This window comes from Giraffa tippelskirchi, chromosome 5, assembly GCF_054371585.1.
Source record: "Giraffa tippelskirchi isolate mGirTip1 chromosome 5, T2T-mGirTip1v1.2.pri, whole genome shotgun sequence".
Lineage (NCBI taxonomy): Eukaryota > Metazoa > Chordata > Mammalia > Artiodactyla > Giraffidae > Giraffa > Giraffa tippelskirchi.
In genome coordinates this window covers 49,158,787-49,172,513 of record NC_137279.1, presented here as the reverse complement: position 1 = coordinate 49,172,513, position 13,727 = coordinate 49,158,787, and the positions used below count along the sequence as shown (strand labels likewise).

Below are 13,727 nucleotides of genomic sequence, written 5' to 3'. Positions count from 1 at the left end.
GCCACAGGAGCTGCACATGGGTTGGGAGTGATCACAAAGCCCTGGTTGGGGTAGAGGTAATGATGGTGAGGAGAGGGAGTGACACTCATCCATCCCAGAAAGTACTTGTTGAGGCCCTTCGTTGCTCTTTAGTCTCTTAGTTGTGTCGGACTCTTTGCGACCCCATGGACTAGAGCCAGCCAGGCTCCTCTGTCCATGGGACTTCCCAGGCAAGAATACTGGAGTATTCTCCATGAGTGCCTCTACTAGTCAACTATTGGCAACGGCAAGATTTAGAGAAAGACACTGAGAATGGATGGCTGACAAAGGCACAGACAAGAAGGCAGGAGAGGATGGAGGCCAGGCAATCCATGCCAGTTGGGAGCAGCTCTGCTCCTGCCTAAGAAGGGGCATCTGTGTGCCCGACAGGCATGGTTACTGGGGGTGCTCAGGGGCCCCATCAACATTGCCCGAGCACCTGCCCTGTGTCTGGCGCTGCAAAACGTGGAAAACTGTAGTTAAAAGTTCAAGTCTCTGCTCTCGGAATGGAGACAGACCTCAAGTCCTGTAGATGGTCTGGAACACTGAACAGCATGTGGGAGATGAGTGCGGCTGGGGTACGCTTGCTTTAGCCAGGGGTTCAGAGACTTTTCCAAGGAGGTAACATGGGAGCCAAGAGCTAAAGGACAGTATCCCTGCTGAGGTTCCCCAGGGAGCAAAGCCTGAGAAGGAGGCTTGTTTCCTGCTGCTTTGTCAGAATGAAGCCCCACTGGATCCTCCAACTTACAAAGATACCCTTGCCCCTGCCCCCAGACACCCCTCCAGGACATGCGGTGGGAAGCACAGTACTCACAGATGGCACGCAGCACCATGGTATCCAGGGCCTTTATTCAGGAAGGTACAGAGCGTGTCAAGTCTGTTTGACAGGCACGGTGTGGGGGCCTGTAACAGCTCAGTTTCCTCCAATGAAGCTTCTTTGTCAGAATGAAGACCAGCTGCTAGTCTGATCTGATAGGACCTTTGGGGAGCTGCATCCATCAGGCAGGTGGGTGTGTGGTGAAGGTGCAGGGACCTAGTGACCTGTTCTTGTCTCCCACTGGGGAAATGTTTGTGCCATGGGGAGGGGGGTGTTAAATTCCCCAGACTTCAGGGTTACACAGGCACAGGCCTGGGCACCTCCCAGGGCTCTGGGCTGACAGGGAAGGAAGGGCAGGAAGCAGTTGGGATGAACCTGGTTGGAGCCCATGGAGCCAGTGTGGGGCATGGACAGGAATGAGATTCAGGTGTGAGAATGCACACAGTTACCACGGGATAACCTGGGGAGAGCAGTCCAGCCAGGAGGGACAGAAGGTGCAAAGGCACTGTGGCTTTTTTGTGCTTTTGTCCTATAATTTTTCAAGATGATAAGGATGAACCAGCCCCCTGGATACAGAATGCTGGGTTCTGCAAATGAAGCTGCCAGCAATCCAGAGCTGGGAGAAGCCTGAAGGGAAGGGCATGGCGAATCCTTGATGTGCTGCCGGGGCTCCTGCTCTCAGTGGTCTTCCTCGGCCAACCCAGCCACACGGCCATTCATTAGCCCACCAAACCCTCGCTGGGCGGCTATTATGTGCCAGGCTTGGTGCTCAGTGCCTGGGATGCATGGCAAAGATAAGACAACCTCTCTGCCCTCCAGATGTCCTCCCAGGGAGGGAGGAAGACAGAACTGGTTTTGAAAACAGGCAAATTCTGGATCTGAATCCCTGCTTCCCACTTATTACCCAGGACAAGGTGTTTGTTCTAAGCCTCAGTTTCCCCACTGGTAGACTATACAGTTTTACTCATGGAGCCGATACCAGGATCCAAGGGGACTGGAGACGTGAGCACCCAGAGCCAGGCTGCATAAGCACAGGCTGCTGGCAGCTCTGCCAGCTCCGAGGGGGAGCAGACTGTGGCTTCGTCCCTGAGCTACTATGTGAAGATTTCATGGGAAGAGTAGAAAAGAGTTTTGAAGTGTTTAAAATCCTTTGCCGATTAAAATATTACCCAATCTGACCCCCCCCACCTGGGAGTTGTCATAGCCCCTCTGGATCCTCCAGCTTACAAAGATACCCTTGCCCCCGCCCCCAGACACCCCTCCAGGACATGCGGTGGGAAGCACAGCACACACAGCTGGCACGCAGCACCATGGTCTCCAGGGCCTTTATTCAGGAAGGTACAGAGCGTGTAAAGTCTGTTTGACAGGCACGGTGCGGGGGTCTGTAACAGCTCAGTTTTCTCCAAAGGTGTGGCGAGGAGAGGGGTGCAGAGGGAAGGAGAACACCCGGGGGAGTCTTCTTCTCCATAAAAAGGCACTGGCAGGGGGTGAGCACCTCGCTTCTTCCCAAGCAAGGGCCTGGGTTATATACACACGGGGGTTGACCAGACGCAGAGAAACTCAAAGCTAAATACAGCTAACGGTGGAAAGAGTCCATGGGGAGCGGGGAGGGGAGAGGGACAGTGGCCAAGGCTACATCCGGGCTCTTTTCACTGGGTGGAAAAAGACGTTCAGAAAGAAGGTAGAGCTTTAAAGGAGAAACAGCATCCAGCCTCTCAGACTTAGTGTTTTGTGCAATTGAAAAACCCACAAAATAAATATAACTTAAAAACCTCTTACATGACACTAAAAGCACATTTGGGACAAGCAGTTGAGAACCCCCCTCCACTGCTGAGCAGTGCTGAACACCAGGGCCACCCACTTGTGTGCAGATATGCACACCTCGTCCCTCCCTCCTGACACCTGCAGGGCCAGGACCCAGGGGGTCCCCGCCTGGACCGGGCTGGCTGGGGGAGGTTTCCAGACTGCCTGAATCCCATTCCAGGATCCATCCATCCTGCTTGGACAACGGAGGAGTGGCGGACAGCAGGGAGAATGGGGGGCGAGAGAGGAGGTGTGCAGAAGAACAAGCATGGGAAATACAAAACCCTCAAACCCCTAAGTAATAGAATAACCCCACAGAGACACCACTTTCTACCATTCACATATATACTTGTAACCCAAAGCAAAGAATTGCCAAGAGGAGGCCCTCTGGGGCACCTTTAATGAACAAATCACTTGTATATTAGCACATTGTTTGCAAACAACTGGAGTCTGCTTAAAGTGCTTGGAAAGTTTGTTCTCTTCAGTCGGTTAAGCTGGTCCCCTGTAATTTTTGTTCATAGCATTATTTTGCTTTAACAAACTTTTTTTCATAGATAGAATGAGGGTAACTCGGCCAGCCCCTAGTGGGGCTTTATATATGAATTCATGATGTCCCAAAACATGATGTCCCAAAACCCCGCCCCGAGACAGTTGCAGCACAGACTCCCGGGGTCCCTTCTGCCTTCTAGGGTCACGTGGTGTCACGAGCTCTCTAGTGCTCAGCCGGGCGGGGGTGTGACCTTTAGCAAGTCAGCCCACACTGGAGCTCACTGCTGTTTTGAACAAGAGCCAGGAAACTGAAAAGTGATTTCCTTTTTTAAAATCTGTACTTACACATCCTCACGTGTCCCACCCTCCACCCCCACCAACTGTCACTCACCCAGGATGAAAAGGGAAACGTAAGTCACGTGGGCAAGTTGACAGTTCCCCCAGAGACCCTAGGGTGACAGGGGGCAGCCCAGGAAGCCCTCCCTGTGGATTGGTCCTCCAGGCACACACACCTGGGGACACATCCACTCCACGTGTCCCTGGAGCGTCTCCCTGCAGAGCAACGGGTCCAACCTCCTGCAGCACAGGTGAGCACCTGGGGCACAGCACCAAATGGCCACAGAGCTGGAGTTTTGTTCTTTAAAAGTCATGCGAGATTTATATCCTTCTCAATAATACAGACCTACTTGCTTTACAACTAAAATAAGGCTTATAAGTGGTTCCCCATGAATCTTCAAGCAACCTAGAAACCCCAGAAGAGATGCCTGGCACCTTCCACATATTCTGGAAGCTGCCCACACCACATTTGGGAAATGAGTCTAAGCCCTCCAGGCTGCTCTTTCTGGGGGGAAATGATGCCAGTGAGCCAATGTCCTGCTTCCTCCGTGCTCAGCACTGGCCCGAGGCTCTGCCCCCTAACTGCTGGGCACCCTGGGTTTCACGAGAGCCCTGGGTGTGCATCAGGGGGACCAGCTGGCACTAGGAAGTGGGGAGGTGAGAGGACAGGACTGTCCTCTGCAGGTTCTTTCTTCCCTTGGGGCTGCCTGGGCCCTGGCCCGCTGCCATCCAGCCCTCAGGACCTCTCAAAGTAAGGAAGGGAGTGGGAGGCACAGGTGGGAGGCCCTGGGTGTCACGGGACATCTCTGAAAGCTCAGGTTTGCAGAGTGTCCCCCTGAATTCATGCCAAGACCACAGAAGGAAGAACACAGCTCCTGCCTGTGTGCTCCCAGGAAGGTCAATATCAGAGAGCACAGTCAAGTTGGATCTGGGACTTTTGGATCCTGGGTCTATCCCAGTGTTGGGGTGTTTCAATATCCAATGGGAGGGGTCCCTGCTTTGGCAGACCTACAAAGGCCACCAGGGCATTTCTGGGAGTCCCTCGGCTGATAAGCAGAGCGTCTTTTATTCTCGGCCGGCATTATGTTCCCAGTGGTTTTGTGCCCCAAATACCAGAAAGCCTGGCAGCAGACCCCCACGTCCAGAGCAACAGTCAGACCATCCCCAAAGGGTAAGGCAAAAGCCAGTTACACCTAACAGTGCCATCACTGGCACCAGCCACCAGGGGGCAGAAGGCCCCCACAGGTAACCTGCCCAGAGGCTGGGGTGCTCTTCTGTTAGGATCCCCTCTGGAGCCAGGAACCCCATGGCTTCTTGAGCCTCCCTCCAGCTCTAAACCCTACTGGTCTCCCAAGCCTGGGTTTGGGCATTTCTCTGCTAGTAGGAGATCCTACTGACAAAGAAAGTGGAAACCCCAGCTCCAGGCCCTTCAATTAGGAAGTAACTAGACAATCTTGTCTCTTCTACCAAGTGTCTTGTAGTGCCGATCAATCAGGAGGGTCAGTTCTGGAGCTTGCACCCAGGGAGGGAGTGAAGGAAAAATTGAGAAGGAGAAGGAAAGCAATGGGGAGAAGAGGCCAGGGCGGTGGTGAGGCGAGGCGGAGGGTGGCCTCAGGCGAGCGGGGCACCTGGGCACATTTCCGTCAGGATGTCGATGAGGTTGTTCAGGCCCGAGAGGTAGCCATCCTCCCGGTTCCCTTCCTGCCATGGGACGTCGTGCTGCAGGGTCTGGCCCTCAGGCAAGGGTGTGGTTTTCCCAAAGTCGATCATCCACACCTTGGCCTGTTCCTTCTTGTCGTGGATGAATAGGAGGGAGCTGCCGATGACCTGGAGGGGAGCAGGGAGATGAGGCCGGGAAGGGCCAGGCCCCACCCTGACCTCACCCTGCTGCAGACCAGGCTTGGGAAAGCTGGAGACCTCAGTGTGAAGTGGGCAGAGCTGCACTCAGGTGAGGCCTAGAGCCCACGGCTCCATTCCCCCCTTCTCTCCTGGGCAGCAGAGCCCGGGAGAGTGGCCATGCCCGGGGCAGAGCACATGGGATCCAGAACAAGACCACCCACAGTGTGAACAGAGCCAGGGAGGAGTGTCCAGGAAGGTAGACCCTATGCGTGTGTGTGTGTATGCTTGCATGTGGGCCTGGGCTCCCCAGCAAGTCAGGGTCTTATGAACCCCTCCGGGTGCTGCTGCTAAGTCGCTTCAGTCGTGTCTGACTCTGTGCAACCCCATAGATGGCAGCCCTCCAGGCTCCCCCGTCCCTGGGATTCTCTAGGCAAGAACACTGGAGTGGGTTGCCATTTCCTTCTCCAATGCATGAAAGTGAAAAGTGAAAGCAAGGACGCTCAGTTGTGTCCGACTCTTAGCGACCCCATGGACTGCAGCCTACCCTCCGTCCATGGGATTTTCCAGGCAAGAGTACTGGAGTGGGTTGCCACTGCCTTCTCCGCCGGGTACTGCTGTCAATCCCCGAATCCTCTCTCTCTCAGGCTCCCTGTGTGCTGCCCTCTGCCCGCAGAGGAAGGCAGGAGCCCTGCTCCAGAGTGGTACCCCGAGACCTGCCTGCCCTTCCTGAAGATCTCGGGGTGGTGATGGAGGGCTACCTGGCTACTTCAGCAGCTCCGAGATCCTCGGGTGTGGGAAACACAAGTCCTGCCACAGCCACTCAGAACGGAGGAGCCCCCGTGGTCGGGAGGGAGAGGGAGGAGAGGGCGACAGGACCACAGCTCACAGCCCCTGTGGTCATCCCAGGGAGCCTGGCAGATGGCTGCAGTGTGGTTCCTGTGTGGAGTGAGGGGCCTGACCCAGCTGCAGTCAGCCTAAGGACACCCCTCAGGCTTTGGGAGCAGGTCTGCTAGCGTAGGGGGCAGGCCCACAACTCAGGCGAGGTCCCGAGGTCATGGCCCACCAGACAGAGCCTGACACCTACCTCGTGGCACTTGAAGAAGGGAGAGATTTCCAGGGTGGCCCGGATGTCCTTCAGCCGGTCCCGGTAGGCAATCTGGGAACAGAAAGATGCCCAGATTTTTAAATGTATCGGGGGGGTGGTGGTGGTGAGGTGGTGTCATTTAGCCCGTTAAGAGTTGCGGACTGTCAGCATGAGAGGGTCCTCACACTCTGATTATTTCAACCTCCTCATCTAGAAATGAAGGAACTGAGGCCCCGTGAAGACAGGGCAGCTGGGGCCCTGGTCCCACGCTCCCTCTACTCCACACTGCTTCGTGACAGGAGGTGCTGGGGTAGAGGGGAGTCAGTTCCAGGAGCCCCTCGCACAGGGGTTAAGTCTATTCTGGAATGCTAGCAGTGTGGAGGCAGCCCCCAGAGAGCCTGGTTGCCATGGTGCGAACTTCCTGACACAAACTTAAGTGCCCTGAACTTTTGAAAAGAACAGCATAAAACAGCCAAAGCCACAAATCTCTCTGCCAGTGGCTTCTCCGCAGAGCTGTGATGGCCCTGGGATGTCCACCCTCCGGGGGGCCTGCAAGGAGGGAAGCCCGTCGCACACAAGCACAAAGGGTCCCCTCGATGCCAGTGCAGCAGCACCAGCCTGGAGCTCAGCGCCAGGAATAAACCCCTCTTGTCCGGGCGCGGGCACCGTGCACTCTGTAGTGGCTCTGCTGAGCTGGGGCACCTGTCCTAGGACTGAAGCCTCAGCTCTTACCATGGGCCAAAGTCTCTAGGCTGGAAAAGGAGGGAGGGAGACTACCCAGTACCAGCTGGTGCTGAGTCTCCTTGGAGAAGGGCTGTCTGGGTCCAGCCCTTCTGCTCAGCAGTCCTGGGGAGCCCATGCAAGAGAAGGTGCCTCTCAAGAGGGCTCCAGGGCCCACCTCCCTGGTGTAGTCAAGTCCCTGATTGTCACAGGGTGCCCTGTCCTTGGGGTGTAGGGGCTCAACACGCCCTACACCACATGATCCCAGTGCTCAGAGCATCTGTCCAGCCTGCCTACAGCAAATGAAGTCATCTGTCACGAACTTCTGCCACCCACACCTCCAGGCTCAGAGAGCCCGTCAGTTCTTGCTGGGGAGGGTAATGTGATATCTCACCCCCTATACCCCCGCACACTTCCCTCACTCTGTCTCAGCCTGGTGGAGGGCCGGCCACGCCTAGAAGTGCAGGGACCAGCAGGCTGCCGGCCCACTGGGTGTGAGCCCCAGCTCCCCCGCTTTCCTAGCTGTGTGCCCTTGACCACTCAGTCTCCTCATCTGTAATATGGGGACAAGGATGCCGAGCTGCTGCAGGCAGCTGCTGTGAGGGTTTGGCGAGCACTTGGCGTAATACTTGGCAGGCAGTAGGTGGGGGTCGGCGGGGGCGGAGAGGCTAGAGGAATACAGTGTTGGAAAGGACTGCTCTGAAAGGATGGAGACGTTTTGGGGAGCTGAGTTTCTGGCGAAGGGGAAAAACGAGTGTGTGTTCACCCGCCGACAGGCTGACAACCACACCATCTCCCTCTCCACCTTCCAAGCGGAAGTTTGGGGCCAGGGTTTTCTGCATGGGTACCACAGCTCAGTCTTGGGCTGGGCAAGAACCCCCAGAGAGGGCCCAGCCCCTTTGCAGGGGGGGGACCCGACTCACCAGGACGTTTGGGTTTCCTTTAGTGAATTCTTTGAAGGCCTCAATCACCTGCTCCCTCGTTTTGGTCTTCTTGAAGTCCCGGTTCACAGAGCCATCTTCTTTCTGGGGAGAACAACGCCCACCCAGGAGGGGGTTCAGCAGACATCCCACAGATGGGCATTGCACTCATTCCGCCACTCCATGCTTCAGAGCCAGGAGCCCCAAACTGACCCCCAGGCAGTGAGCTGCCCGTGTGCAGCACCAGGAGGCAGGCGCCGGACTGACCAGGCACAGGGCGGTTAATCGGACAGCACAGCAGAAGAGTGCCTTACCTGGGCCCTGGCTGAGGAGAAGGAGCGGGTGGCACCAGTGTCTCAGGCAGAGGAAGAGCATTAAGAAGGCCTGGAGGCATGGGGGGGCGCTTGGGCCAAGATGGGAGAGCAAGGCTGTGAGAGCTGCCCATCCTGAGGGTCCTGAGTGGGAGCAGCGGGGTTCTGAGGGAGCTGCATGAGCCTCCACTGCCACTAGAGGCCCGGGGTGCCGGCACTGTGGAACTGGGGTGCTGGAAGGTCCCTGCTGCCCAGGGACGCCCTTGCTCCCCACAGGAGAGCCCTTGCCCCATGTTCAGGTTCCCTTTGTGATTACAGGTCTCTGACTTAGGGTCTCTGACTTAGGTTCCCTGAAAGCCGAGGTTTAACAGCCCACCCAGCTCCCAGCCCTGCCCAGCACACAAAATGGGTCCGTTTCCTGAGCCCGGTTACGTCTGTTCCAGGCAGACCAGGCAACACGTGAGGCTTAATTAGCACCTCTATGAGGAAATCTGTTCTTTAAGATCAAAGGGTGAGAAAGGATAGCTCCCCTAGGAGTCCCCAGACATGGGTCTGTGGACCCCAGGAGCTGAGCTTAAGGCACTGTGGCTGCCTCTGCAAGAACGGGCAGGACCCTGGGCAGAGGGAGAAAGCTGTGGGCTGGGCCTTCCCCACCCCACAGAGGGTCTCTGCTGGGGGCCTTTCCTGGACTACGGGAGCGGAGAGGCTGGTGGAGAGCTGGTGAAGGCAGCTGGCTTCTCTCAGAGCCCGAGAAGACGGGCTGTGGGCTGCTCCCACACAGCTGGACAACAGACAGAGACCAGAAGATCCAGCTTGAGATGGAGAGAGAGGTGAAGGGGAAAGCAGACTGCCTCAGACAGATCCAGAAATGAAAAGGAGCGCTGAGAGGAAGAGGATGTGCACATAACAACACTGGATGTAAAAAACAGCAAAAGCTGATTTCAGAAGACAGGGGAGGGGCAAGTGGCTTTCTCAGCTCGTAAAGCAGCTGTCCCAGGGGCCACTGCCCAGCAGAAACTTCTACCCAATGCCATCTGCAAGGAGGCTGCCCCAGCTTCTCTCGCTCGGGTGTCATGCCCTACTCTGGGCAAGGGCCGGCCAACACGAGCCAAGAATGGACAGAGAAGAGAAACCCAAGAATGCTCAGGGACTGTCCTCCACTGACAGGGATGGCTGCCTGAGACTGAGGGGCCAGCACCTCACACCATGCTGCTTGGGGCGAAACGCACGTGTGAGCCGACGCCCAGATCCAACAGCAAGGGCGGCGTCTGGGAGCCTGGCTCTGGGGAGAGCATTCTCAGGCCCTACTCAAATGAGTGAAAGGCAAAGAAAGGAGAATGAGGTGGCCCGGAAGTTAGGGGGTGGCCTCGGTGCAGGCTCCCCAGAGGTGTTTGGTGACCCGGACAGAGCAGTACCTAGTCCTGCCCGCCTGGGCAGATGACTCAGATGTCAAAGCAACTAGCAGGCTCCCTCCCTTGACTGCATCTCACTTTAAGTCCTCATTTTGGGACCCTGGGCAGAATGAGCCAGCTCCCAGCCCTGGCATCCAGGCTGGGCCCTCCTGGGTGGGCACTCAGTGCCAGGCATGGTCTGGACTGAAGGCAGGGTCATTGGCAGAGAGCTTACTGCTGGGCAGGGTTAGAAGGTACCCCTGCTGCAAGGCCCCAGCCCCCTCCATGGCCATCCCACCTGGACTCAGATCAAGGAGTAGGCCAATTTCCCCAAATGTCTGTCCCTGGGGCTGGCTGGCCATGCCCTGGGTCTAGACTGGGAGGAATCTTACAGCCTCTGAAGGACCCCTGGGGTGAATGTTGGTGGAATCCAAGGACCCAATCCTTCCCCATCCAGGAGCTGGTGGCTCAGGCAGCTTCAGGCCCCACCTGGCCGTCCTCACCTTGATGCCCTCGATCCTGAACCCGAGGGTGGCTGTGGAGCTGATGGTTTCCCTCCACTGCATGTACCGCGGCTTGGTCACAGCCCGCTGGGCTTTCTCCTCCTCGGTTGGGGCGTCTGGGTCCACCTCAATCATCTTCTGGTACATGTCCTTCCGGAGGCTGGGCTTCTTCCGGGCCTTGGTGAGCTCCTCCTCCAGGTAGGTCCTACAAGGGAAGGGAGGCCACATGAGGGCTGCTGGCTGGACCGAGGCCCACTGGCACCCTGCCCGAGAGCTGCAGTCAGCTTGGCCAAGCCAGGCTCACCCAGGGCAGGCACACATTGGGTTGGGCTGGGCCTGGCTCTTGATGGAGACAGGGCAGCCTTGCCTAAAGGGGGAAACTTCATTCCGAGACCACTGGGAAAGCCTGACAAAGCCCAAGGAGCTCTTCCTTCCCGGGGAAGCTCACAGGACCAGCAGGGAAGGAGGAGACAGGGCAGCTTGGGAACTCGTTTCATCCAGCTGGGGTGAGGGTGGGGAGGGGGCTGAGGGCAGGTCCATTCAGGGTCCAGCTTCCCCACCCCCCGTGGCTGCCTGGGACCCTCCCAAGAAGCGAGGGCTTCGGAAGCCAGCACCTGTGTGGGTCTGGAGCATGTTCTGTCCCTCCACCCTGACCATCTCCCTGGTGCTCCTGCAGCCTGAGGGCTCTCTCTGAAGAGGGACCACCTTCTTGAGTAAAAAGGCCAGGCCAGAAGGAGGTCTCTGAAGGAGCCACAGTGCTGGAGGGAGAAGCCAAGACGGCAGGGAGGAGAGGGGAGCCTCAGGGCTCCTTTTGCTACGGAAGAGACGTGCTGGGCTCTTCCTGCCCCTCGGACACCAGACCTCGAGAAGATGCAGTCAAGCAAGCTGTTCACCGCTGTGCCCTCTGCACAGGTGTCAGGGGTGGGGCTGGGGGGAAGCCTGCAGGCCCAACTGGCAGGGGTTCCCTAGAAACCAGCAGACGTAACAGAAGTGGGGATGGTACAGACTCCGGGCAGCCTGGCACTGAATTCCTGGCCCCAGGCAGCCTTCCTGACCCCCAGGGCCAACGGGGTGAGTCAACCCCTTTGCTGCACATCAGACGCCCACCCTCCTTCCTGCTCCTATTTCAAACTCCCCGTCAGCCCCCACAATGAGCTCAGCTGCTGTCTGTGACCATTCCTGAAACAGAAATCTGCAGCGTCAGTTGAGTAGAGGGACATTTTCTCCCCGAGCCAGTGTGGGTGGGCATTGCCCACATGGTGGCCTGTAACCAGCCTGGCCTCCACTCGCCATCTGTCCCCGAGGGCTTTGCTCCACTGCCACCCACCACACCTCCAACCTGCCAGTGCAGGACCCAGAACACACTAGTCATATCTAAACCTATTAAAAGTTTCCAGAACCACTGGACCAACTCTTAACAAGAAAAAAGCAAATCTTTGGGTGTGAACTTGGACCTGGTCATTCAGGACTTTTCAGGGAGTGATGAGGGCTTCCTGGGTAGCTCAGCTGGTAAAGAATCTGCCTGCAATGCAGGAGAGCCCAGTTTGATTCTTGGGTTGGGAAGTTTCTCTGGAGAAGGGATAGGCTACTCACTCTAGTATCCTTGGACTTCCCTGGCGGCTCAGATAGTAAAGAATCCACTGCAATGTGGGAGACCTGAGTTTGATCCCTGGGGTGGGAAGATCCCCTGGAGGAGGGCATGGCAACCCACTCTAGAATTCTTGCCTGGAGAATCCCATGGACAGAGGAGCCTGGAGGGCTACAGTCCATGGGGTCACAAACAGTTGGACATGACTGAGTGACTAAGCACAGCATGGCACAGGGAATGATGAAGATCATAAGGAGGTGGCCTGCCTTGGTTGTGCCCTCTACACACACACACATGCATGCACACACCACTATATGTACGCCATGCACATAAACACTACCGTGTACACAGCCAGGTTAGTGATGATGAGAGCTTCAGGGCAGAGGTTGTGGGCAGGAGGCTTCTGCATGGATTTGTGTCATGCTGGCCCGTGTGTATTTGTATGTGTGGTGTGGAAGGGGCTGCCATCCCAATGCCCCTGAGTGCCCTGCAGCGGCCTGCAGGGCAGGTGGGTGGATGCACTTCTGCAAAGGTTTCTCAGTAGCTCCTTAAACAGGCAGCAAGCCTCAATGTCGAATCCCTTTCCACACGGGGCTTTCTCCAAAAAGGGGCCCGCGCAGCTCAGTCTGGGCAGAGTTGCTCAGCTTCCAGGGAGGAAGGAGCTGGGCAAATGCCCACAAGGGTCACGAGCCGGGTGGTGGGGTCAGGGGTCCACCGAGGGTGTCCTGACACTGGCCCAGCCCACCTCACCCACCCCTGCAGGAAGGTCATGCCTCTGTGTCATGTGGAGGAGCAGAGGCCAAGGGGCGAAGCCACAAGATGAAGCAGAGGGAGGGCTCCTCTCAGGAAGGCAGCCGGCCCATGGGGAGCCAACAGGTGACACACCAAAGCCACCCATTCCCACCACCCTCTCCAACCTGCTTCCACAAGGGCAGAGGTGCTACAGGCAGCTCGGTCTCTGCCTGCCAGCCCCTGGCTTGAAAGTCAGGAAGACACTCCTGATTCTCCAGACAGAGTTATAGGTTAAATCGAAGAAAACTCCCTAGAGCAAAGCGGGCCGATGTCCTTGTGGAACCGGGGTCCCAAGAACGCCCCTCATTAGGACACCACAGTTGTCTCCATCACCCTTTCCTCAGGCCCCACCGTGGCTGAGGCTCAGTCTGCTGACCGGTCCTTCCACCACAGTGACAAGTCTGTGATGAGTCTGAACCCCTCCTGCTTGGGATGCAGGGTCTGTGGTGGCCCCGGCTCTGGCCTCCTCCATCTGACAACCACAGAGCCCTTGGAAAGGGCCAAGCTGCAGCCAAGGCTAGACTGGCAGTCAGAGGCCTGTTGCAGAGGTGGACGGTGTGTCTGTCTGGCTGCGTGGCCCTGGCGAGTCCCTTAGCCTCTGGTGGCAAAGGCCTCCCGCCCCAGACTGGCCTGAGGCCCATCTGCCAGGATGGCTGTAAGAAGTCCCCAACACTTGGAGCACAGAAGGGCCCTCCACGCTCAGGACCCGTGAGACAGGGAAGGTGGGGCTGGAAGGGACTGGTTTTGGGGAGACCTATTCTTTTCCCTCCACACGGGCCCTCACTCGCCCACACCCTCAGTCTCCAAGCTCTGCCCAGGACTGAGCTAACTGTATCCCAGCCCTGCTGGCGGCTCCCAAGAGCCCTGGGTGCAATGGGTCAGAGGCTCCAGGTGGCAGGGGGAGGGGGCAGCCCTGGTGAGAGGGAGGGCTCCTGTCCCCCACAGCCTGCCAGGGAACAGATGGGCACACCGGCAGCCTTTCGGGACTGACTGGCCACACGTTCTTCCCACGGGGTGTACTCTTCTTGGCCATGGTCTGACTGTACAGCCATCAGAATTTTTATGTGTCTCCCCTTGAGAGGGTGCTTCCTAGTACATCACGCGAGTGCCTTCCAG

The 13,727-nt window shown here is 57.3% G+C and overlaps 1 protein-coding gene across 2 annotated transcripts in view; it reads right to left on the bottom strand.

The window, feature by feature from the left end:
- Positions 1-2,144: 2,144 nt before the first annotated feature.
- ITPKB (inositol-trisphosphate 3-kinase B) overlaps positions 2,145-13,727 on the bottom strand; it is a 105,567-nt gene continuing 93,984 nt past the window's right edge. For both annotated transcript variants that reach the window (XR_014052891.1, XM_081486949.1), the window contains 4 exons: positions 10,232-10,436; positions 8,030-8,131; positions 6,387-6,458; positions 2,145-5,290 (listed from right to left, as the gene is read on the bottom strand). Coding sequence is in view for 1 of the 2 variants with exons in the window: in XM_081486949.1 (XP_081343075.1) it covers positions 5,075-5,290; positions 6,387-6,458; positions 8,030-8,131; positions 10,232-10,436 (595 nt within the window). In the remaining variant the exon portion in view is untranslated. The remainder of the gene's footprint in view (positions 5,291-6,386; positions 6,459-8,029; positions 8,132-10,231; positions 10,437-13,727) is intronic.